This window comes from Schistocerca gregaria, chromosome 2, assembly GCF_023897955.1.
Source record: "Schistocerca gregaria isolate iqSchGreg1 chromosome 2, iqSchGreg1.2, whole genome shotgun sequence".
NCBI classification, from domain to species: domain Eukaryota; kingdom Metazoa; phylum Arthropoda; class Insecta; order Orthoptera; family Acrididae; genus Schistocerca; species Schistocerca gregaria.
In genome coordinates, this window is record NC_064921.1 from 624,918,736 (window position 1) to 624,940,394 (window position 21,659).

Sequence of the window (21,659 nt, forward strand, 5' to 3'; positions counted from 1 at the left end):
TTCCAACATGTTTACGGAATCCAAACTGATCTTTCCTGAGGTCGGCTTCTGCCAGTTTGTCCATTCGTCTGCAAAGAATTCGCGTTAGTATTTTGCAGCTGTGACTTATTAAGCTGATAGTTCGGTAATTTTCACATCTGTCAACACCTGCTTTCTTTGGGATTGGAATTATTATGCTCTTCTTGAAGTCTGAGGAAATTTCGCCTGTCTCATACATCTTGCTCACCAGTTGGTAGAGTTTTGCCAGGACTGGCTCTCCCAAGGACGTCAGTAGTTCTAATGGAATGTTGTCTACTCCCGGGGCCTTGTTTCGACTTAGGTCATTCAGTGCTCTATCAAACTCTTCAGTACTATCCTTCGTATACTGTAGCTCCTGCAACAGCCAGGACTGTCCTCGGCTCTGTGTAGCGACGCTGCAGGGACTGTGGTGTATGGCAGATGCGGACGCCTACCGTGGTGGACGCGGAGACTCCTGTGGGACTGCCGCTGTCCGCGCGCTTCCGGCAGAGCTTCGCCTACTTCTCGATGACCAGCCGCAACCCGGACATCCTGGAGCACACCATGGACTCTCTCCGCGAGAGCCCACCGGGCGGCGCGGACGTCGAGACACTCTGCAAGGAGGTATGCCCAAACGGAACACTCATCAGTTCAAATCAGCTAAATTTCGATTACGCGATAAGTCACGCAAATATAAAGGCTGTACATTCAACTAAATACTTAGGGATTACAATTACAAATAACCTAAATTGGAACGATGACATAGATAATATTGTGGGTAGAGCAAACCAAAGACTGCGCTTCATTCGCAGAACAGTTTAAGGTGCAACAGGTCTACCAAAGAGACTGCTTACACCACGCTTTCCGCCCTATTCTTCAGTACTGCTGCGCGGTGTGGAATCCGCATCTGCTGGGACTGCCGGATGACATCGAAAAAGTACAAAGAAGGGCAGCTCGTTTTGTATTATCGCGGAATAGGGGAGATAGCGTCACTGCGCGTATGACCTTGATTACATAAGAGCACTGATAGCGGACTTAGCCGCTGCGAGGGCCGGCAAGTACACCAAGTCCTTTCATCCACACATGTATTTTTTCATCATTAGTAACTTTACGACAGGAGCGGGTACACAATGTAAACGGCTTATTACTATACAGCGTGTTACAAAAAGGTGCGGCCAAACTTTCAGGAAATATTCCTCACACACAAAGAAAGAAAATATGTTATGTGGACATGTGTCCGGAAACGCTTACTTTCTAAGTTAGAGCTCATTTTATTACTTCTCTTCAAATCACATTAATCATGGAATGGAAAAACACAGCAACAGATCGTACCAGCGTGACTTCAAACACTTTGTTACAGGAAATGTTCAGTATGTCCTTCGTTAGCGAGGATACATGCATCCACACTCCGTCGCATGGAATCCCTGATGCGCTGATGCAGCCATGGAGAATGGCGTATTGTATCACAGCCGTCCACAAGACGAGCACAAAGAGTCTCTACATTTGATACCGGGGTTGTGTAGACAAGAGCTTTCAAAAGCCCCCATAAATGAAAGTAAAGAGGGTTGAGGTCAGGAGAGCGCGGAGGCCATGGAATTGGTCCGCCTCTACCAATCCATCGGTCACCGAATCTGTTGTTGAGAAGCGTACGAACACTTCGACTGAAATGTGCAGGAGCTCCATCGTGCATGAACCACATGTTGTGTCGTACTTGTAAAGGCACATGTTCTAGCAGCACAGGTAGAGTATGCCGTATGAAATCATGATAACGCGCTCCATTGAGCGTAGGTGGAAGAACATGGGGCCCAATCAAGACATCACCAACAATGCCTGCCCAAACGTTCACAGAAAATCTGTGTTGATGACGTGATTGCACAATTGCGTGCGGATTCTCGTCAGCCCACATATGTTGATTGTGAATCGAGGAAGTACAGTACATACTGAAGAAACTAAAATGAGCTCTAACATGGAAATTAAGCGTTTCCGGACACATGTCCACATAACATCTTTTTTTTTATTTGTGTGTGAGGAATGTTTCCTGAAAGTTTGGCAGTACCTTTTTGTAACTCCCTGTATACATAACTTGGTCTAGATTGGGTCTTAGCAACTATTCCACAATGCCAGGTCTTGTAAGCGATGACATCTCGGTCGGCGAATGATTCCAAACCAGCTAGAGAGGCATCATCACATCGGCCGATAGCGACAGTAAATCGTCCACTTCCAGTACTCCCGATGTTATAATGCCTCTCTACCTGGTTTGGAATCATTCGCCGACCGAGATGTCATCGCTTACAAGACCTGGCACTGTGGAATAGATGCGTTTTTGGTTGCGACGGGATCTTCTCATGAAATTTCAATCACCAGTTTTCTCCTCCGATTGCGAAAACATTCTGTTGGCACCCACCTACATAGGGAGAAATTATCATCACGATAAAATAAGAGAAGTCAGAACTCGCACTGAAAAATTTAAGTGCTTGTTTTTCCCGCGTGCCGTTCGAGAGTGGAACGGTAGAATCACAGCATGAAGGTGGTTCATTGAACCTTCTGCCAAGCACTTTATTGTGAATAGCAGAGTAATCACGTAGATGTAGACAACTGAGCTAATCACCGCCTCACACACTTACTGTTTTCTTTCTTTTCCTTCATCCCTTGGTCGTTCCATATGTCATGTTTCCCGTAACATTGAAAGCCCCTATACAAGAAAAATAAAGGGGTCAATTTCAGAAATTGTGCCTCATTTCTTATGACATAATTAAAAGTAATAAGCAGTCTGGTCGAAAATTTAGCTATCTGCGGGAGACATCAGGCTGTCGTAACAAGTCGTCGCGTCACGACGTTCTTAGACGCTCAGACTGAGGTTAGAAGAGACGTGGGATTTGAGATCATCCGTTTCTTGGTACACGAGCGGCTGTGTGAATTAGTGTAAGGGTGGCGGGATTTTTCAGGGCTCTATGGTTGGATACAGAAAGACATGGATGTTAGCATATGGAGGTAGATATGGAGCTGATAGGGAAAGGGACTTTGCTTTCTTTCTGGTCTGCTTGTTATCGCTCCTTCATGTGTTTGCAATGAACATGCGGAAGATTGTAGACAGCAGCTTATAACCTCAGTAAGTGTAAAGCTTGTATGAGGCTTACTAAATTCTCTAATACCAGGTGTAGAAATATGAAACCGGAATTTGGTTGCAATAATTACACGTCTGTTGTTTGAAACTGATAAACAATATTTTATTCAAAATAATCTCCATTACTATTTACACATTTTTCCCACCTCTCCGGCAGGCTATGAATACAACGCCGAAAAAACAGTTCTTTTTTTGAAGCGAACCAGTCAGCGAGCCATTTTCGTACACTTTCGTACGTTTGAAGCGTTTTTCAGAGAGAGAGTGTCCCAGTAATGAAAATAGATGACAATCGGACGGAGCCGAGTATGGAGAATAAGCCGCATGCCCTAGTATTTCCCAACTGAATGCCTCAACATTTTCCCTGACCCGTTGCTGTGTGTGATGGAGCGTTATCATGGAACAATATGACTTTGTGTTGCCTTTTTCCATATTCTGGTCGTTTTTCACGTAATGCTCGAAACAAATCGATCATTCCATGTTAGTAGCGATCAGTGTTAACGGTTTGCCAGGTTTTAGCAGCTCATAAAAGGTGGCACTCTTCTGATCCCACCAAACACAGAACATTGTCTTCTTTCTAAAGGGATTTGGTCTTGCAGTGGATGTCGATGGTTTGCCTGGATTTACCCATAATTTACAACGCTTAGGAGTCTCAAAATATATCCATTTTTCATCACCTGTCACTATTCGATGGAGAAACGACTTTCTTTTGTATCTGGCAAGCAGTATTTAACAAGTGGTCTTTCGATTCGCTTGTTATCTTTCATTCAGTTCATGTGGAACCCATTTTCCCTCTTTCTGCACCTTTCCCATAGCTTTCAACGGCAGAGAAACGGATTTCTACATCACATTCAATTGTTCCACGAGTTCCTGTTGAGTTTGGGTATCATCTTCATGCCTGTAATTCGTTGTCTTCGAACTTTTTCGGTGGTTTCAAGCGCTCGTCGTTTCACCACTTTTGATTTTTTTGTACCACTGGAAACACCGTGTTTTCCCAAGAACATGTACGCCGAAAGCTTCGGCAAGCATCCTATACGATTCTGCAGCAATTTTCATAAAATGATAACAGAAAACCAATGGTATCCACAAATCGTAGTTCGTAGACACAAAACTCGACATGCTTACGGGTTTGAAGCCGCTGTATGGAACTTGGGTTACTGTGTGTTGACATTCGCCGTCAGCTGTTACAGGAAGCAGATGGCGCAGCAGACGCGGTCTCACGGGCCCCAGACTGACGGCTAGCACCATCTATAGGGAAATAACAGTTTCCTACTTCTACACCTGGTAAACTGACGAGCCAAAAAACTATTAACGTCTGCTTAATAGCTTCTTTATCCGTCTTTGGAACGGAATACATCACTGATTCTGCGTATCAGGGATCCGACAGAGTATTGTCAGGTTTGTGGAGGTATGTGGCAATAGATGTCTACGCACAGGTTATGTAATTCACGTAAATAACGGGCGTATGCGTTGATAGCACCCGACAACGATCCAGATTGGTTCCATATGATTTAGATCAGGCCAGTTTAGTCCCCGAGACATCAACGTGAGTTCCCTATAATGCTCCTCAAACCACTGTAGCACGGTTATGGCTCAGAGATACGGACAATTATACTGCTGAAAGATGACATCTACGTCGGGGAAGACATCAAGCATGAAAGGATACAGGTGGTTCACAGCTGTCAGCCTGTCTTCGATTACTGCCATAGTTCCCATGCAAGTGCAGGAGAATGTCTCCCATAGCATAAAACTGATACCACCAGTCTGCGTCAGTGGCGCGCTACACGTTTCAAGCCGCTGTTTACCTCGATGACGGTGTTTGTCGACCTAGTATTGCATAACTGTGATTTACGCGAAGAGCAGACACTTTTCCATTGATCGACAGTCGAATCCTGATGGTCCTGTACCCACTGCAATCGTAATCGACGATGTCGTTGGGTCACATGTGAACACGTAGAGATGGTCTGCTGCAGAGCTCCATGGTCAACTATGTACGATGAACGGTGTGCTCCGAAACGCTCGTGCGGGCACCAGCATTGTGCTCTTTCCGCAGAGATGCCACAGAGCACCATATACCTACTTTACAGACCAGACAAGCCTCCGAACTCCACTTCTGTGAAGAGTTGAGGACGTCCAATCATTTTAGCGCCTAGCGGTAGTTTAACTGTCCTTCTACCGCTTTCTGTAGATACTCAACGACAGTAGCACGTGAACATTCGACCAGCTTTGCGAGATACTCGTTCACAGGCTCTGCCTAATAACAATCTGCTCTTTGTCAAAGCCTCTTATCCTAATGGATTTCCTCGTCTACAGCATATACCTTCGCTAAAGTGATGCCTCGTCTGTGCCTGCTGAGCTTACATGCTTTTGTTATCGCGTCACGTGCCCGAAACGCCACTAGGCTGCATCCAGCGTCGCGGTCGGCAGTGGTTATAATGTTCTGGCTCATCAGTGTAGGTGCATGTAGACAAATGTGCAATTGAAACCAATAACCCTAGTCCACAAGTATGTACAGGCAACCTTTCGCAAGTCATTCTTAGTATACAAGCTTAACTGAAGATAATTCTCACTTACATATGATTTGTTGTGGCAACGGCCTTGCCGCAGTGGATACACAGGTTCCCGTGAGATCACCGAAATTAAGCACTGTCGGGCGTGGTCGGCACTTGGATGGGTGACCATCCAGGCCGTCATGCGCTGTTGAAATTTTTCGGGGTGCACTCAGTCTCGACCGAATAGTAGCAGCTTCGGTCGTGAATACCATCGTAACGACCGGGAGAGCGGTGTGCTGACCCCACGCCCCTCCTATCCGCATCCACCACTGAGGATGACACAGCGGTCGGATGGTCCCGGTAGGCCACTGGTGGTCTGAAGGGGGAGTGCTTTATATGATCTGTTGTAGGCTGCTGGTCATCCGAGGTCACTCGTTCTGGAACTCCTCTCGGTCTGGAACTCTGTTACTTGCTGGAATTTTTATGCTCGCTGGACTCTGCCTCGCTTGCCACTTGAGGGCCGCTATATACGGCAGTTGTAGCTAACTGCTTACACATGTGACATGACTGAATCGCTTTTTACCTCCAATTCGGAATCAGTGAGAGTAAAATCAACAGTTTCTCAATGTACATGACCTCATACTGGACCGATGAAGGCGGTTTGTACTGTGCGTATCTACCAACAATCCAAAGCTTATAACTAATATACATACTTAGATAATGTTCCTTTGTTTTCTGGCAACCCTTCATGATTCTGTCACTACAAGGCTAACACCCTGTAACAGCACTCCTAGAATTGACAATTCGGCGACGAAAAGAGTCCACAAATTTCTTCAGAAATGCCGCATCAAGTTAGAGACATTCATAGATACCGCAGAGCTACCAAACTGCAGGGATGTTGACTGCAGCGCTGTTCCAAATAGTTCCAGAAAAAGGAATAGTGCCATAATATTTTCTGTGTGACAAAGATCGGGTGATTCAGCAGGCTATTCGACGCGCAGTAGTGAGCCTTTGTGTTTGTCGTACCAGAACATGTACGTTCAGCCCTGTGAAAAGCACTGTTGTCGTTTTGGAAGACAGTAGTGTCCACCGCATACTCGTCAGGAAGATGTAGAAGAAAGGGTGACACTTGGTCATCGAGAAAATTGGAAGTAAAATCTTCTTTAATGTTCTTGCTAAGCTGAAAGAGCGTTGCGCAGTTGGAGGTGAGCCGCCAGCAGTGGTGGACGTGGGGGGAGAGATGGCGGAGTTTTGAAATTTTGTAAGACTGGATGTCATGAACTGCTATATACATTATGACTTTTGAACACTATTGAGGTAAATACATTGTTTTTTCTGTATAAAAATCTTTCATTTGCTAACTATGCCTATCAGTAGTTTGTGCCTTCAGTAGTTTGAATCTTTTATTTAGCTGGCAGTAGTGGCGCTCGCTGTATTGCAGTAGTTCGAGCAACGAAGATTTTTGTGAGGTAAGTGATTTGTGAAACGTATAGGTTAATGTTAGTCAGGGCCATTCTTTTGTAGGGATTTTTGAAAGTCAGATTGCGTTGCGCTAAAAAATATTGTGTGTCAGTTTAAGCACAGTCTTGTACAATTTTTCTAAGGGGACCTTTCATATGTCGACCCTTAGCCGAGGATGCCTCACTGGAATCTTCTGATTTTTTCTTGTACTTTGTGTAGTTAGTGTAGCCTTTGTTTATTGCTAGCGCGTAATTGTAGAGAGAATTTCCTCTGTAGTTGTAGTTTTTCATTGTTGTACAGTAAAACAGTTGTGGCATGCATGTAGGTTTGCACCAAGTATTTCGCAGCTGCGCTTGCAATTAACTAGATATTATTTTCAGTGCTACGTTAATGTGTTCTCTTATTTTTGCTCTTCAAATTGTGCTTTTCTGTGTTATCGTGTGAAATATTGTGACAATAATGGCGTGTGAAAAACGTAATACTAGGCTCCAAAGTAAACTGAGAAATGACAGTGAAGACGAAAGCAGTGTGTTAGCACCACCATGTAATGAATTAACTAATTTTCAAAGTAGTAATTTGGTAATTGTGCATAGGGAAATGGAGCGGGCTGCAAATAATGGTTTAGGCAGTGAAACAATTAGCGAACAGGGAAGCATTATCGGTCGATCGGTCGGCAACAGCTCGCCTCAGGATTCCGAAATGACAGGACACAATCTTGCAAATACTGTAGATTCAGATTTTTGCGTCCTCACCGTTTACTCAAATAAATCAAGACACATTTTCTGCTTTTCAAAATGCGAATATTGCCGGTTCAAATGCACTGCCGAATAGCACTGACGAACATGTTTCAGACACCAGTGCACTGTTATTACAGTTAATGCAACAAATGGGACAAAGGCTACAAAAGTTAGACACAACGCTTGAACAAAATCAGAAACAAATGGGGCAAAATCTTCAAAAGTTAGACACAATGGAACAAAATCAGAGAGAAACACAGCAAAAGCTTCAAAAGTTAGACACAATGGAACAAAATCAGAGACAAACACAGCAAAAGCTTCAAAAGTTAGACACAATGGAACAAAAGCTTCAAAAGTTAGACTCAGTGGAACATACGCTTGAACAAACACGTGTAGATTTAATTACTGAGTTACATAAAATCGAATAGAAATGTCAAAAAGTCTGTAATGACGTAAAAAAACAAATTTGTGAGCATTTTCAACCTATTTTTTCGCGGCATGAAAATGCATTACAGAATCACGAGTCAGCCATAAAAGAAGTGCAAACTATTGTTCATGAAAATCATGAGACCTTGCAAGCTAAAATTGACTCAGTTGCATCTACCGATTCGGTTACGCAACTTGCAAAAACTCAGGAAAACTTAAAGGATACAGTAGATACTCTGAAAATTGGTTCAGAAAGACACATGGAGGAAATCAGTTCATTATGAGAGAAAGTAGTTGAACTTTCGGATCAGCTAAATAATTTATCTACGAAGGTAGATGATAATCTGAATGACACAAAACCGGTAGTCTCTAATGACACAGAAGAGTTCGAACAAAGTACGAAATTGAAACAAAAGCAGAATCAAATTAATATGCAACACCAAAGAGAAACCCGGGAAGTACAAGATCAGCTGACGCAGGTAATACAAGAATTACATATTTCAGAGGACACTCGCGCTCCAATAAGGGAGAGGGACACAGAAATACGGAACAGCCACAAAATAATAACACAAGGCACTTCGAAAATTATGAAAGAAATTGGCAAGGTACACCGAATTTTGAGATGCAACCGCCGAAACGATGTAACAATGACCGACATGCGACTCGCCGACATGATGATTTTGACTATAAGCTGTTCATTACTACACGTAAATTCAAAACATTTAAGAATTCTGGCAACGACATTCATCCACAAGCGTGGCTCCATCAATTCTCTCATTGTTTTCCTCCTAACTGGTCATTAGAGCACAGATTAGAATTTATGTGTGGCTACTTAGAGAATGAACCAGCTGTAAGAATGCAATCAACCAGCTGTAAGAATGCAATCGGTCATTCACGATTGTCACAGTGAAGGAGAATTTTATCATGCCTTCCTCTCAGCATATTGGTCTCAAGCCACACAAGACCGAGTAAAACATAGCATCATTATGATGAAACATTTCGAACAATCTGAATTTTCCAGTCTTGTGAAATATTTTGAAGACATGTTACATATGAATCAGTATCTTTCAAACCCATACAGCCCCTCAGAACTCATCCGCATTTGCTTAATCAAATTGCCTGAACATTTACGACATATTATTTTGGCAGGACCTTGCAAAGAGGACATTGAAGCTTTTCAGGGACTGTTACAATAATTGGAAATTGACACTGACAATCGTGGAACGCGAAAACAAGAACACAACAAATACAGGTCACATCCGTCACAATTCCGCGATGAAAGAAATAATAACTGGACACGACAAGGCTATTATCACAACACAAATCATGACCAAAACAGACACCACCCGTATGACAACCGTTGGCAGAGTAGTAATAATTACAGGGAAAGATCACCTCTCCGCGGTAGTGACTATCACAGAGACAATCATAGAAACAGACAATATGGGAACCAAAATAATTATTATCAAGGGAGACAGAATAACTTTAGACGCAACGGTCCAGCGCGCAGTTACGATTCAGGGAGAAATTCTCCACCACGTGACCGACAAGAAAGAAACTATGGAATCTACCGACATGACGACAGACGATATGATCGTAACGACAGACCTGAATTGCATCAGAACTGAGGGGATTCAAACAAGGCGGGGCCCTCTCGACAACGTGAATTTGTAGAAGTCTGTGTTTTGTCTCCAAATCCCAATAAGGACGCGCGCCAACAAAGAGACAATAGTCAATGACTCATACCGCTGGCAGCCACAAAACGTACGTATGAAACTGACGACGCAGCAGCCGTAGCTAGTAATTACGTAAAAATGGAATACATTAGAGACATCTTACTCCAGGAACACGACGTAAAACATAACAACATTGCATTTCCGGTGATTCACATTACAGTAAAGGACGTAAAATTTACGGCAGTACTTGACTCTGGCAGTCCCATTTCAGTAATTAGTGAAACAGCCTTTAGCAAATGCAACAAATCGAACCATTGCCCCACACTTCCGTTACGTAAGATTAAATTACAAGGTGCTATCTTTGGGAAAAGTGTAGATGTACGCCAACTTAGAATTCTCTTGTCAAAGCCACAGCTTCTCTATGAACTTTCTTATTGTTCCATTATTGTCGACGGAAATTATATTGGGAGTAGACTTTTTCAATGAATACAAAGCAATCTTAAACTTTCACGGTGCTGAAATAAGTTTAGTGAAAGATGGTAAGTCAATAGCTTTGTTATTTCAAGATTGGCTCTCAAACCATGACGAGAAAATAAATCGGCTTTACCTTCTGTTCGACAACAGTTCGGAATTTTCTACGGAACTAGACACTAACAATCACTTTGCAAGTACTGACAGGAATGATATCGACGGCATATTTGATACTAATGAGTTAATTCAGAATAAAATTCAAACAATTGAGAATTGTAGTTACACTGATAGGCAACCCTTTTTGAGATTTTACAAGCACATTCCACAGTTTTTACTCACAAAACAGGAACAATCAAGGGATTGTGTTAGACCATACGTAATTCCGGCGCATTATAGGGACCGTGTTAGAACAGAAATATAATCTATGCTTAACGAGGGAATTATTGAGCCTGCAGTAAGCTCATACAACAATCCATTACATGTTGTTGAGAAGAAAAATGGATCGATCAGGCTTGTCTTAGATTCGAGACAAATCAATACTATCATAATTCCTGAAGCAGACAGGCCGCAAATGTTGGAAGAACTTCTTCAAAATTTTAATGGTGTAAAAGTGTTGTCTTCTATTGATCTCAGATCCAGCTTTTATCAGATCGAACTTAATCCAGAATGTATAAAATACACAGCTTTTCTTTGTTTCGGCGTTTGTTATCAATTTCGGAAACTTCCTTTTGGTTTGAACATTTCTTCGGCAGCATTCATTCGCGGGCTAAATTCCATATTACCTGATTTCTTAAAACGTCACATCACCTTATATGTGGATGATATTCTAATAGCAAAAGCCTCATGGGAACAACATAATCGCATCCTCAACAGTTTGTTACGTATTTTTGCAAAATCTGGAATTACAGTTACTTGGAAAAGTCTGAATTTGGTAGGTCAAAGGTGAGGTTTTTGGGACATATTATTTCTTCTGAAGGCATTCAGCCGGATCGTGAAAAGTTAGAAGCAATCAGAGCCATTCCAGTTCCATCCACAAAAAAACAAGTCCGCAGTTTCCTAGGTCTCGTAAATTTTTACTGTCGTTTTCTGAATATGCAAATTCTAGTTACACCAAAACTTTGTTCTCACTGGAAAAAATACTATTTGGAACTGGGACGAACAAGCACAGTTGGAATTCAATTCTTTGAAAGAATCACTACTTAACGCACCAATACTAGCTCATCCAGATCTCTCATAAGATTTTTGCCTTAGCACGGATTCTTCTAAAGTCGGTCTTGGTGCCCATTTATTTCAAGAAGCCACAGAAAATTACATTACTGTTCAGAAAACCATTGATTTTGCTAGCCGAGTGTGCTAACAAAATCTGAAAAAAACTATTCCGTTACTGAATTAGAAGCTTTAGCTATCGTTTGGGCATTTGAAAAATTCCGTTTCTTTCTTTCTAGTAAGCACGTAAATGTATACAGTGATCATCGAGCATTACAATTTCTTATGTCTTCAAAATTAAATCCTGACAGGTTAAAACGTTGTGCATTGTTTTTGCAAGAATTCCACTTCACAATCGTCTACATTCCCGGCAAGGAGAACATTGTTGCGGACGCACTGTCACACGAACCTGCTGGGCTTGAGAAAAGTAACACAGAAGGCAACCTCGAGAAAAATTTCAGCGTTCTTTACATTCAGAAAGTCGCCTTTGAAAACTTCATCACCACATCTTTAAAGGACATTGCTCATGAACAAGATAAAGATCCGATTTGGAAAGACATCAAAAGTAAATGGCATGAAAAGCCGCACACTCAGATTCGGCGTTATTATCTGGTTAGAAACAACATACTCTTCAAACGCTGCACTGTTGATGACAAGCTATGGGTACTTTGCATTCCAGACGATTTTGTTAATAAGCTCATTTGGTACATTCATTTCAGTTATGCACATTTTGGTCCACGAAAATGTTATCATATTCTTCGGACGACTTGTTATTTTAACAATATGGAAAAGAGAATTCGAAGAGTCTTGTCTATTTGTAAAGTTTGTCAAAAGGCGAAACCATCTACTATCTCACATCGTGCTCCGTTGTTTCCTATCATTCCTTCTAAATTAAAAGAATTTGCTGCTGTTGATCTCTTGGGACCCCTTGTCAGAACATCGAATGGATTTTCGTACGTTCTAGTCGCTGTTGAACTTACTTCAAAATTTGTTTCTTTCACTCCGTTACGTAAAGCCACTGGACGGTTTGTATCCAACACCTTTGTTAAAAATTTCTTACGTGAAGTTGGACACGTTAGTAAAGTCATTTCAGACAACGGACCGCAATTCAGATCTGGTGTTTGGTCACGCATGCTGCGGAACCATAAAATCATACCTGTTTTTATTTCATTGTACTCATCACATTGTAACCCGTCTGAACGGATTATGAAAGAAATCAATAAGCTTTGCAGACCTTATTGTCACAGAAAGCATCAGCATTGGGACAGATATTTACACTTATTTCAAAACGTGCTGAATGAAATGCCTCATGACTCCACCGCTTTACCACCTATTCTTGTACTGAAGAATGAAGAACCACCGAACAGAATCAGAGAGCTTGTACCTTTTCCGAATACACGTAAACTTCGACACAAAGACATAATTGATTTGGCTATTAAAAATATAAATTCTGCAGCACACAAAAGGAGAAGACTACAGGGTAAAGCAAATGCAAAGAAATTATATATTGGTCAGAAAGTTCTCATTAAAGCTCATTCATTGTCATATAAGAAGAAACACTTGAGTCACAAATTCTTTCTGATTTACAATGGACCTTACAGAATACGACGTATACCACATGATGATTGTGTTGAAGTTGAAACTCTGAGTACTAGGAAGAGTAAAGGTTTACACCACATTTCATATGTAAAACCGTTTATTGAAAGATAATCCGCTTTTTAACTTAGTCTTTGCCATAAAATTTTTCACTTCACGCTACTAGTACAATTTGTCACACTGAGAAACTGTTAACATGCGACAATGTTTTGAAGTTAACTATCCAGTCGAGAACCTAGGGAACATTTTTAAACAGAAATTACGAATGCGTTGTTATAGTGAATAGACGACACAGTGTTGTTATTTGTACATTCTTGCTTGTTAGTTGCACGATTACGTAACGACTATAAGGCTTACATACTTAGAACATATACTGTTAATGAGATTATAATGCAACAGTTTGGTTTACTTGAAAATACATTCTGGATTTAAAGTTCTTTCTGTAAGATACCAGATGACACAGTGGTTAGTATATGTGACAGCTACACGATTTTCATGACGCTACTAATGAGTGACAATTTACAATGTTGCTTTTGCGGTACTTCTGTTTTATATGTGCACAGTTTTTCTGAATTATTCTGGAAAGTAAAACATGTTTTAGTAGTAACTTTTGTGGTATAGCTACAATGAGACAGCCTTTTCCGTAGCACAACAATACGTTACATTATAGTACTTTCTTGATCACGATAAGGTACGTAATAACTACGATGTCTATACGCATAGCATTTCACTTTTGTTTATCATGAGCTAAGTACATTGACTTCTGCAGAACTTAGCTGTCGGAGGACGATAACTACGACACTTCCACAGAGATTATCTTACAACAAGACGCACAGTTTAGCGCTACAGTACACGTATTTGAGTCATTAATTCTGTACTTAAAACATTTATTTTTAAAGATATTTGAAATACAATGATACAAAGGTTTTTCGTGATACATTTCATTCCATTGCTGTAACCTGTAACATCTGAGGATATAATTACATTAGTCCTCAGGGGGGTACACGCTTACTTTGTGTACCATGTGTATGGCAAGCACAAGGAGCCCTAGCTAATATGGTATTTGCTTATACAACTTTACACGTCGGTACCATATTTCTCTAACACATAAATTACACAGCTATCTGGTTATTTAACTGAGAGAGACAAACACTTATTTTACTAAATCAGTGACACATGTTTACGCAATTACACAGGTGCATAACTTGACACTTATGAAATTGTATTTTGTCTGTACTTTGTGAACTGTTCATATTTTTTTGGAACCGTTGTGATACTATGAGAGCTTTGAATGACATATTTGGTATGGGATCATGATTTTTAAAGTACGTTTGGGGTAGAGGACACTTTTGACATGAGCAGAGAATTTTTTTTAGGTTTTGAAATTATTGCAGAAAGCTATGACGTTTTTGAGATTTGACTGAGGTGTTATGATATTATTATTACGACGACGATGTGATTTATGCTGCTGAGGTATATTTAAGCTGATGCTATATGAGTTATTTGGTTATGCTACGTATCTGTTATGATGAAATATTGAAAAAGTGTCGACGCATATGTATATGTGTAATAAGGTAAGGAACAATGAGTAGTGGTTAGGGACTCTGGTTTGTGAAAAAGGGTGTTGGAAACCGAGAATCGTACTTTAAGGGTTATGAAATGTGTGTATATGCGTGAATGTGTCACTATGCTGGCGAAAATGTTTTGGACACTATTATATTTAAAGGATTTTGTTTCTACAGATTTGTAACGCAAATTCTTGATCTGTGAAATATTTTTATATGAGATTGTCACTGTAGCAAAAACTGCTGTCGTAATATTTTTGTAAGAAAGTTAAGTGACCACCTGCACGTAATGTGCCGTGGGCACCCAGCTGCGCGACAGACGCCTTGAAAAATCCATTAGTGTGTGCCTGTCAGAGGCACAGGTGCAGAGAAAAAAAAAGAGGCCATTATCCTCGCTATTGACATTCCTTTGTAGAAAGCATCGTAAATATGACACCCTCAAACTTGAAAACATGATTACACTGTAGAGTTCTTAATTTATGATATTTACTGAAATGAAATGATGAGAAACGTTTCATGTATATTGTCTTGCTAGTTGGAAGATTGTTTACTGCATTATGAAATGCCTTATGGCTAGCGAATGACGTTTCACGCCTTGCTTTGCCTATTTTGTTTAATATCTAGTTTCTAGCTACACTGCAGCATTGGCTAAAATAAAATTTTATAGATGTACTAATATAAATATTTTCTGTCTACAGATCCAGTATATAATAATAATGTGATATACTTCCAAAAAATGAGGGAGGACAAAAAGGCATTTCCCTTCACAGGAACTGCATACATAATTTTCTTTTCAAGTTCTTGGTAATTTATTTCATAGAATATGTTTTTGTGGTGCACCAATTTAATTATATAGACATTAAGATTTGAATATACACTTCCCTTACCTGCATTGTTGTCTTTAGTGTACTATTTTTTCTGCTTCAGCTTTCTCATGTTTAGATATAAGTTATTGCACTTGCTGCTGCTGTTTGCCAGGCATAGTGCTACTAAATTTCACTTTGTATTACTCTGTTAAGCCAGTTTTACTACTGATTTATTTTTCTTGTTTGCTGCACAGTGCCTTATATTAGTTGTAATTTTGCAATTGCTTTGCCAACTTATATTTACTGCTGCTAGCTTGGCCAATTTGTATTTTTTGTCGTTACTGTTTGTGTTAATTGTTTTGTGCTGCTGCATTGCCTCGTCCCTTGGTATATATATCTGAGCTCAGTAGATTTAAGTTAGTTTAAGATGGGGTAGGCTATATAAGAGAACGAGTTGTGATGAATTGGAAGAAATGCATTGAGAAGCTATAAGAAAATGGTTTGGCCAAAAAAGTATTTTGAAAGAGGACAGGAACAAAAAAAGTAGAGTTTAGGGACAACAGGTTTAGGTAGGATTTTCTTGGAAATAAATGATGAGGTAAGATAATGGAAAATAAAAAAATGAGGTAAGAAATATGTCAACATATAAATACAGAAAGCATGCTTGGACAGAATTTTTTTGGTGGAGACAAATGTTGAAATAAGACGAAAGATCTATGGAATGAAGTTTTCGGTTGGACTGCAGTACCAAATGTTACACTGAAAACAAACCCTGCCCTTTCCTCTTGTGTTATCCCACTATGTGTTTGTGTACCCTTGGGTATTTGTGTTCTTCCTGTCTTTATGTGTTAATCTGATGAGTGTTATGTTGTAGAATTTTTCTGATAATATGTTATTTACTTTGTAAAGATGTTTAGACATTATTTATCTGTTCTGTTTTGTTGCTCATATGTGAAGTTGATGTTTCAAAAGTTATTCTGATCTTTATGTATGTACTTATGTCATAATTTTTGTAACACTGATGTGCATGTTTATTTCTATTCTTTTGTAAAGCCTGTTTTACTACAAATGTTATCTATATTGTTATGTTCTTTAAGGATATATTTGTACCTTTGTTATTGTATTCTTATGTTATAAAATTGTAATTGACACTAGTTCATCAAATTAAGTAACTTGTAAGTTGTATTTCACTGCACACGTTTCTGTTGGTCATAGTATATGGACAGTATGTGAGAAGTAGGGACTGATAGTGTTTGCACTTGTGTTAATAATTCAGCAAGGGACTGGATAACAGCATTGCTGATTCTAAGGACATTTCAAACAAATTCTTTGTGAGTGGACAAGTGGTGGTTTATTGACTTGCTGTATTGTCCACAAGACTCTTCGATGGTGATTGTGCACCTGCACGGTCGCAACAGTTGGCTGCTAGCCATCTCAACAAGGACTACAGTGGGTCTACACCTTCGATGACTCACCAATACCATTATTTCTACAAGGACTGCAGTGGGTCTGCACCTCTGGTGGCCCACCAATACCATACTCTCTACCAGGACTACAGTGGGTCTGCTCTGTGATGACCAACCTACCAACATTCTTCAAAACTTCGACTGACTCTGCTATGGGTTTGCTCTGTTGTGGCCCATTACCTGTCAGCATGTCAAGAGTCAGCACTGTCTTTCCGTTGGACTGCATGGAAATCCACTACTTCCGTGTGCATTTTCTTTTACTGCTCAGACATTGAGCAAAAACACTGTTATTTTACTATGATGAATGATCAGGACTGTCTTTATGGACTGTGAGAGAATTTTAGCTTTTGACCAACATTGTATCGATAAGTGTGTGCATTTCATTTCTTTGTTATTGTAATTATGAAAAAAATTTCTAATCTGTATTGGCCACTGCCCAAAACAATTTGTAAATTTTTTTGAGCAGTTGGAGGTGAGCCGCCAGCAGTGGTGGATGTGGGGAGAGAGATGGCGGAGTTTTGAAATTTTGTAAGACTGGATGTCATGAACTGCTATATACATTATGACTTTTGAACACTACTGAGGTAAATACATTGTTTGTTCTGTATCAAAATCTTTCATTTGCTAACTATGCCTATCAGTAGTTAGGGCCTTCAGTAGTTTGAATCTTTTATTTAGCTGGCAGTAGTGGCGCTCGCTGTATTGCAGTAGTTCGAGTAACGAAGATTTTTGTGAGGTAAGTGATTTGTGAAACGTATAGGTTAATGTTAGTCAGGGCCATTCTTTTGTAGGGATTTTTGAAAGTCAGATTGCGTTGCGCTAAAAAATATTGTGTGTCAGTTTAAGCACAGTCTTGTACAATTTTTCTAAGGGGACGTTTCATAAAACCTTTCCTTGTAGACACAACGGATAGGCCCTGTTGATGCACCAACCAACTGCATATACATTGTGATGATAAGCACGTCCCTCATGGTAGCTCTTTTCTACCATTCTGCCACGTCTTTCACGCTGACTCAGGTTTCTGTGTCAATTCAACTGCCACATCAAACTTCACTGCCGAGATGTAACGTCCGTGGGCTGACATTACCTCCTAGTATCAATTTTACACCAACTACGGTGGTCCAAAGCGACCGATGTGCTCTTTCTAGGAGGTGACTGGTACTTTGTCCTACGAGTTTACCATCACTTCTGCTTTGCTGTCCAGTAGAATATCTGCTCTCACGGAACACAAACGTTTCACAAGAACTACAAGGCAAACACGTTTTCATAAACTCGTCTACATCTACAGTAATACTCCGCAAGTCACCGTACGGTGTGTGGCGGAGGTTACTTTTTGTACCAGTGTCACTTCCGGCTTTTCCTTTTGGAGTCGCCTGCGGGTCGCGGGAAGAATGATTACTGGTAAGTCTCAGTGTAGTCTTGATTCTGTCTAAGTTTATCTTCATGGTCTTTTCGCAAGATACAGGTACGAGGAAGCAATGTATTAGTTGACTCTTTCACGTACGAAAGTTCTCGGGATTTTAACGGTAGACCACACTGTGATGCAGGATTCCTCTCTTCCTGTGTCTGCCACTGAGGTTGACTGAGCATCTCTCTTTCTTGAATCTTCTCTATTTCCTCTATGAGTCCTGCCTGGTACGGATCCCAGATTACCGAGCAATATTCAGCTATTAGTCGAACGATTGTTCTATAAGCTACTTCCTTTGCGGCTGGACAACAGTTCTTGAGGATTCCTCCAATGAATATCTGTCTGGAATCTGCATCACTGCGATTAATTTCACGTGGTCGTTCTACTTCAACTCGCTCCTCACATATACTCCTGGATATTTTAGGGAAGTAACTGATTCCAGTGATTGTTCCGCAATCTTGTAGTCAGACAATAGCGGGTCTTTCTGGCTATGTATTCGCAATACATTGTTGTTGTTGTTGTTGTGGTCTTCAGTGCAGAAACTGGTTTGACGCAGCTCTCCATGATACTCTATCCTTTGCAACCCTCTTCATCTCCGAATAACTACCACAACTTACATCCTTCTGAATCTGCTTAGTGTATTCATTTCTTGATCTCCCTCTGTGATTTTTACCCTCCATGCTTCCCTCCAATACTAAACTGGTGATCCCTTGATACCTCAGAACATGTCCTACCAACTGATCCCTTCTTCTAGTCAAGTTGAGCCAAAAATTGCTCTTCTCCCCAATTCTGTTCGGTACCTTTTATTAGTTACGTGATCTACCCACCCAATCCTCAGCATTGTTCTGCAGCACCACATTTCGAAAGCTTCTATTCTCTTCTTGTCCAAACTATATGTCTTCCATGTTTCACTTCCTTACATGGCTACATTCCATACAAAAACTCTCGAAAAGACTTCCTGATAATTAAATTTATACTCGATGTTAACAAATTTCTCTTCTTCAGAAACGCTTTCCATTCCATCGCCGGTCTACATTGTATATCCTCACTACTTCGACAAACAACAAAACTTATTTCCTACTTTAAGGGTCTCATTTCCTAATCTAATTTCCTCAGCATCATCTGCTTTAATTCGACTACATTCAATTATCCTCGTTTGGTTTTTGTTGATGTTCATCTTATATCTACCTTTCAAGACAATGTCCATTCCGTTCAGCTGCTCTTCCAGGTCCTTTGCTGTCTCACAGAATTGCAGTATCGTCGGCAAACCTCATAGTTTTTATTTATTCTCCATGGATTTTAATTCCTACTCCGAATTTTTCTTTTGTTTCCTTTACTGCTTGCTCAATATACAGATTGAATGCATCGGGGAGAGGCTACAACCCTGCCTCAGTCTCTTCCCAACGTTTGCTTCCCTTTCATGTCTCTCGACTCTTATAACTACCATCTGGTTTCCGTAAAAATTGTAAATAGCCTTTCTCTCCCTGTATTTTACCCCTGCCACCTTCAGAATTTGAAAGAGAATATTCCAGTCAACATTGTCAAAAGCTTTCTCAAGTCTACAAATGCTAGAAAAGTAGGTTTGCCTTACTGTAACCTATGTTCTAAGATATACATGTAGTACCAGTAACCGTGCTGTCTGTGTGTAGAATGGGGCAGACGCACAATCCATCTGGGTTTGACTGATGGCAGATGGCGATTGCCCACAGCCTCGGCATGAGCATTTTGGAAACTGCACCACATGTCAGGTGTTCGAGGAGTCAATATTGGCAGGGTCGCAGGGTCAATATTGCCTCTCGTGTTCCGCCATTTCTACGGAATCCAAACTGATCTTCCCAAAGGTCGGCTTCTACCAGTTTTCCCATTTGTCTGTAAAGAACTCGTGTTAGTATTTTTCAGCTGTGACTTATTAAACTGATGGTTCGGTAATTTTCACACCTGTCAGCACATGCTGTCTTTGGGATTGAAATTATTACGTTCTTCTTGAAGTTTGAGGGTATTTCGCCTATCTCATACATCTTGCTCACCAGATGGAAGAGTTTTGTCTTGGCTAGCTCTCCCAAGGCTATCAGTAGTTCTAATGGAATGTTGCCCTGGGGCCTTGTTTTGACTTAGGTGTTTCAGTGCTCTCTGAAATTCTTTGTGCTGTATCACATCTCCCATTTCATCTTCTTCTACATCATCTTCCATTTCCATAACATTGCCCTCAAGTACATCACCCTTGTTTAGACCCTCTATACAGCGTGAAGTGAAATTCGCGCCCTCAGGTTTCCCAGTACAACTCCTCAGATGACAGGGATAAAAAAAGTGTCTCTGACACAATTTCGTCTGGAGAAAACATACGTCAGAAAAGGGACAATAAAGAGTGGCAGTCTGGCAACACTGTAACCACATGTAAGGTAACTATCTCTCTCAGCCCACATTAGTCTTGCTGTGCAGTTGGTGCAGTGGATAGAGTTCTGGGTTAGTATGCAAGAATGCAGGAGGTCGAGGGTTCAATTCTGGGTTGGGGCGCTCTTTTTCATTTGCTAATTTCATCCTGATATTTCATACTGCAATATACACCGTTTCTTAGGCTACAACATTCTGTAATGCTGACCATAACACATACGTTGTTAGATAAATAAGAAACAGACAGTTGAAACAAATTACCTGTCATAGAACTACGAAAACAATGTCAATTTTGAGGTGCTAAAGATAATACCACAGTACAATAACACAACATCTACTTGTCATTTGTACTGCATGTAATTGACAGCCCAGGTGTCGTACATTAGCAACCAGTGACAATAATAATGTCTATATTAATGACCGCATGGCCTTCACAACAGAATATGTTGTTCTTAGAACAACAGATTCTCAAAGCGATATCCCTGCACGTCCAAACATTGCGCATCCTACCGCAACATACAGCTCTGGACTCTTCGCAACAAAACTGTGTTCACAGTAACAAGAGCAGCTTGAACACGCACTACCAATTCTTCTACATTCGTCTGCGGAATAGAGTACACGTGCTCCTTCAGGTGTCCCCACAGAAATGAATCCAGGGGATTTAGGTCAGGTGAACGCGATGGCCCTACAACTAGACCTGGAAATGTTCACACATTAACTCTAGAGTGTGGAGGTACACCACTATGGTGGAACCATATCCTCTGCCAAACATGTAGTTGTACATCTTCCAGCGCATCAGGCAGATTGTTTGAGAGAAATGTATGATACCTATGTGCAGTT

The 21,659-nt window shown here is 40.7% G+C and overlaps 1 protein-coding gene across 1 annotated transcript in view; it reads left to right on the top strand.

Annotated features, from left to right (window-relative positions):
- The window catches only part of LOC126334633 (damage-control phosphatase ARMT1-like), a 127,017-nt gene that overhangs the window by 17,650 nt on the left and 87,708 nt on the right, over nucleotides 1-21,659 (top strand). Inside the window, exon 2 of the mRNA XM_049997069.1 lies at nucleotides 439-621. Coding sequence (XP_049853026.1) covers nucleotides 439-621 — 183 coding nt within the window. The remainder of the gene's footprint in view (nucleotides 1-438; nucleotides 622-21,659) is intronic.